Raw genomic sequence first — 5,657 nt, forward strand, 5'->3', positions numbered from 1 at the left:
TATGTTGTTAGAGTAACCGCCTCTTTTTCCACATTTGATTATGGCATGCAACGATTTTACCAACTAAAACCCAAAAGATTCAACAGCAAAGAAATATGAGGCATTGTAAAAATTAACCAGGAGAATTCTAGCAATCTTTCCAAGTGTCCACTTCATGGTCTGTTCTCTCACCATATCAAGGGTTGTTTAGACACTGAATTAAAGAAGATGCCCTAACTGCACTTGAATGTGTTAAGGTCCCAGAGAGATCTATCCTACCGCCTCCAACTCCAATTGTTGCTGGTGTACACAGACTTGTAAGTTTGCTTTCCTAAGGGCCTCTCATGCTCAGAGGACACTGAGGACCCCAGGTCTTCTTGTGTCACAGGCCTCTGAGGCTGCGGACCTGTAGCCATCAGGAACTGCAGACACAGTGCACTTTGTCGGAGACATAAAAGATGGCAGTGGAGCTCGACTCTTGCTGTGACTCTGGCTCTGGCTCCAAGTCTGGCTGCCTGTTTTCTTTGGGGCTTGGTGAGACACCCGGGGCTTCCACTCCACTGGCGGTTCTGGCAGCAGTTTGCGCTGGGCTGCCAAGCAGATGTTTGAGGCAAGGGTTTGCTGGAAGTTCTGGACAGTAAAGGCTTCATCCACCAGGCCCAGAGGATGCCGGGAAGCAGCCTCCCAGGGTGTAAGGGGTTTGTGGCCTTTCTCCAAGGACGTCTGCCTTCCTGGGGGAGTTGTAGAGACCTGAGCCAGAGGCTTAGGGGAAAAGGAAGCTGACCTCTGGCCTGTGGATGGTATTCTGACTGGTGGGGAAAGGGAGTAGCTCCTGCCAGGCGCCTGTAAAGAACAGATGCAGACATGTTTATTTTAGTAAGGGTTCATTTTTGTTCGGCTGACTGGCCTGCCAGCCAAACCAAATCAGCTTGGGAAGTGCTGGAGAATAGCGCCATAGCAGCACGTTTCTTTTAAGTGCTGTAATACTCTAAACATACATTTTTATCCTTCATGTATAAATATGTATGACTTCCCAAAGTATGTCACATTTAACTTGTTTTCATTGGCTCTGCTTTGGAAGACAGCAACTATGAAAGTGAACAGTGAGATCATGGCCACGTCTCTATTGGACAGCCGAGGGATATATGAGGTGAAAAAGCACCTCTGCACCTTTCCTTGTCGCTTACAGTACATTCTGTTGACAGTGCTGCCCCCATCTGGTGAAAGAAGTGTAAGATCAGCAAATGGCACAAATTGAGGAACATGACAAAAGAGAGGGCAGTCAAAGAACAGATAGAAGACGCTGAATAAGTAAAGAGTGAGTAAATTCTCTGTTGACTCGGGTATCTGGTATCACTGTAGTGGTGATTTCCAGCATTAGAGCAGACAGTGGATGAGTAGATTAGTAGACAGTCTAAGGTCATACTTTCTCTGCCTAGATGACTATATATTTGCCTCACACTGTTTGTCTACAATTGAGAGTGGGAGGTTGAATTCAACAAGGCTCTTAATATCATCCATATGTAGAACATCCTTCCTGCTTTGCTGTGAATAAAACATCTAACAGTATCTGATAAAATCTATTTATACTACTGGTTAAAAAAGTTTAGTGGTGTACATCTGACACTGGAACCAACCCAGTACTGTGCGGCCTATGAACCTTGAGTATGAACAACATGGTTAAGTGTATTTATGTAACGACATTAACATTTCGATGTAGATATGTCTTCAGTGTGCATTACAAAACAAAGGGCGGATGAGATAAAGATCAATGTATATTCAGCCAATAAGAGAACAGGGGTCAACTCACATTGCTCCAGATATAGCTGCAGAAATCTGCCAACTTGATATACCATTTGATTTTAACACATAAATGGCCTTTCTAAAAGTGCATGATGCAACATGAATATGCATTTCAACAGCTGCCCACTTACTTGACCTCCAGAAATATCCAGTGAGGTCATCTGTATTTAGTCTAATAATACCCTTCATGAATGCATCACCAGGTAGCCATTCTGCAGGAATGTGTCTCTAAAGCATTTGCTTCAGTTGCTGAAAAATGTATGTGATTTAGGTTTTTGAGGTGTTTTGGGCTGATGTTAACAAGCTCTTTATAGAGTACAAACTGTATTCTGTTTGATTTGTCTTGAACTGCTGCTTTTGCTGAAAGATTGTGAGTGTACGTGTTGGGCAAATGTAATGGAATTTAACATATATTTATATTTTCATCTGAGCAAACAGAGAACAGCTTTCTAGGTATTTACAGTACAGGTGGAGAAGTGGTGAAATACAGCAGGATGAAAAGAAACGAGACCAAAAAAATGGAAGAAACCCAAAAAGCATGGTCACGGGACAAAAGGAAGGAAAGCCAGAACAGGATAAAAGACATTTTAATGACACTGCAGTGAATCATACAGAAAGTGCACTATGAAGAGAAACACACAGAGAAAGAAAAAGAAAATCACATGAAGACCAAAAGCAGCCCTGTACCAAAAATATACCTGTGAACATTACTGGGCTGGTAATCCTTCTCTCGCATATCAATTATCATCTATTCATATAAAACAAATGCAGAGAAAGACGCTTGGAAGAGCTGAACTAGGAGGCTGGGCAATACTACGATCAGAAAAAATTATGTATGAGTCTGACAATCAGTAGCTTTCACTGGCTTGAGTTCAAATTTGAGCCTACTATCTATGGAATTCAGCAGTCCCTCTCATGAGGCAGTTTAAATATAGTATCTACCATGATGCAACAGCTGGCAAAAGCTTAAAATAAAACAACTCACTTAAGTTTTGAAAAGACACTCGGGAAAAAGTACTGAAGAAAAACATTTACTAATCAAGCACATGATGTTTAAACAAGCTACTGTTAGTTTGCATCGAGTATTGCTGAATTCTTCTTTTCAAACTCCGCCGAGGTGTTATATAATTTCTGTACTTATGACATCACTGACATAGCAAATTTAACCTTCTGCCTGGTATCATTACACCCCACAGACTCCACCCATTTCCCCTCACTACTTTAGTTTTAGTCTTAGTGCTTTTAGTTATTGCATTTTACTTGTTTTATGATTGCTTATCAAGCAACATTCAGCACATTTAGCATTTTATTCTTTTCAAAAGTCAACGTTCTATTGTCACTGTCTATTATCACTCCCTGATTTCTCTTTCCCCTCCTTTTAATCTACATTATCATACCCTACATTCTTATAGTGCCACCACTTTAAATTATTTTACATAACTTAAATTTATATAAATTTTCTAAAGAACCATTTGCATAATTTCCATTTAAATGCTTCATTTTTTACCTGATAAGATATACTTACATCCTGTGCTTATTCTTATGTTTTTAATTTGCTAGTGAGGCCATTTCCATTTGCTCTCAAAACTTTGAAAACCATCAAACTCTGTCCTATGATAATGACAAGAGCAGATGGAAATTAAGGCAGTCACTGAAAAATCAAGTTTATGAGCTTAAAATATCCCACTTGGCAGTGGATTGGGCACCGACTCTTTGATTCAAGCAGCCAAATAATTATTCTACCAGAATCACTCTTTATCAACTGCTGTAGGTTTCCACACCTGAGCTGAGCTCTTATTAGCTGTAAACCTCGGCTTAGGAGCGGCTGCAGTGCTGCCACCTGACACAGATTCAGGCCTTGAATGAAAACTAGGAGCAGCATGGCTACTGAAGGAGGGAGCTGCCAGGTAGGGAGGGCTGCTGGCTGATTGGTAAGGGGCCATTGGTGCCTGTTGATAGGGGAGGTTTGGAGACCCAGCAGCTTGGGGATGATAAGCAGGTGGGGCGGGTTGTTGATACTGTTGGTTATAGGCTTGCTGGTATGGCTCTCCAGGTGGTTGCTGATAAGGACTGGGAGAAGGATAAACTGGGGAGTGCTGGTAGTGATCATCATGCATGATAGGTTGCATGGGCATCCCATAGGCCTGCTGAGGGTATGGAGCATGAACCGGTCCAGCTGAGTAAACAGGGGCCGTTTGCTCATATTTAACTGACTGGCTTTCAGCAGGTGGGTTAGGAGGTGAAGGATCAGGCCTAGGTACAGGGGGTTTGGGGACCTCTGCTGCTGGGCCAAAGGTAAAGAGTGAGGAGCTAAGCTGATGGGGTTTATGCTTCATGACTTCTACAACACTGAGAGGTTTACGGGCAGGCATTTGTTTCTCTTTTTTCTTAGCTTTGGATGAAATGCTACTTGAGGGGGGCTGCTTTGTTGCTGCAGGGGGATAGGAGGGGGACTGAATAGGATTATATGAACGTGAAGGTGGAGCACGTACACTGGAAGTATATTTCCACTCATTTGGTAAGGAAGCAGCCGGTGACGGCGGGCGGCCCGCCCCGTTTGAGTCCACGATAAACTTCTCCATACGAGACTGCCTCTTGGCAAACATATCAGCTCCTTTGCCTCTGACAGCTGGCATCTCATAAGCTGAACCTGAAGATGATGGGATTAATACACTGGCCATAGGGTTGATGGATGATGAAGCTCTTTGACCAACTGTAAACGAGTGAAGGTGCTGTGGCTGCAGTGGAGTGGTCCGGGTCTTTGGGGCATGTTGTGATGGGTGCCAAGACTTTGGAGGAGGATGTGGATTCACTGTTAATGTGGAAACATTCACAGGTGGCTGCTGTGGCTGTGGTGTCCAGGTGTTCCCAGTTGTCTGAGCTGGAGACCACGTGTTCACTTTTGGCTGTGAAGTGGGTGGCTGCAACTTTGGTTGGGCTGTGGACTGAGGTGGAACTGATGGAGTCCAAGATGTTTGTTGCTGTGTCTGATTTTGCTCCTGGGCCCAAGAACTCCTGGTGTGCTGACCATGTTCTGGATGTTGCCCTCCCCATGATGGTGGGGACTGAGCCTGAGATGGTCCTGGTGCCCAAGTATTCAAATTGGCTTGAGGCTGTACTTGAGGTTGTGCTTGGGCTGTTTGAATCCATTGTGGCTGAGCCTGTTCTTGTGCTTGTAATGGAGGCCATGCATTAACTGAAGACTGTGGTTGCTGTTGAGTCTGAGCTGAGATCCAGGATGGTTGAGGTTGACTAAGAACTTGGGCCTGTGGCCATGCTTGTTGTGGAGCCTGATACTGTGGCTGCTGACCCCATGATGCCTGTGGCGTGGATTCTGGCTGTTGAACCCAGGAAGGTTGTGCTTGGGATTTTTGCTGGGGTTGTTGCACCCATGCTGGTTGATGCTGAGTATCTGTTTGTGATGGCTGAATCCATGAGGCCTGGGGTGGCTGCTGCTCTGGTTCCTCAGGCTGATTCCAAGATGACTGTATTGGCTGTAAGTGTGGCTGCTCATGAGGGTGTGTCCAGTGTGAACGAGCCTGTGGCTCAGACCGTGCTGGCTCTCGAGGCTGGGCCCAGGATGGCTGAGCAGGTGTCTGGGTTTGTGTCTCGCCTTGAGACTGACTCCAGGATGGTTGAATTTGAGGGGTCCAAGTATGTGGAAGTGGCTCCTGGGGCTGTACATGACTTGAATGCCAGGAATTGGCAGATGGCTGCTGTTGTGCTTGTGTTTGTGCTACAGGCCAGGTAGTCACATACTCAGGCTGCTGAGTAGAATTCATATGACCACTTTCCTCCTGAGCTGTCACTTGCAGAGGCTTGTGTTGAGATTCAGGTTCTGGGAGAGGCCATGTGTGCTGCTCCTCTGTGGTGAT

General features: G+C 44.9%; 1 protein-coding gene across 1 annotated transcript in view; it reads right to left on the reverse strand.

Moving 5' to 3' along the window:
* Positions 1-327: 327 nt before the first annotated feature.
* synpo2a (synaptopodin 2a) overlaps positions 328-5,657 on the reverse strand; it is a 17,100-nt gene continuing 11,770 nt past the window's right edge. The window contains 2 exon segments of the mRNA XM_020611459.1: positions 328-822; positions 3,564-5,651. Coding sequence (XP_020467115.1) covers positions 328-822; positions 3,564-5,651 — 2,583 coding nt within the window.

Source organism: Monopterus albus, unplaced genomic scaffold, assembly GCF_001952655.1.
Source record: "Monopterus albus unplaced genomic scaffold, M_albus_1.0 scaffold113.1, whole genome shotgun sequence".
Classification (NCBI taxonomy): domain Eukaryota; kingdom Metazoa; phylum Chordata; class Actinopteri; order Synbranchiformes; family Synbranchidae; genus Monopterus; species Monopterus albus.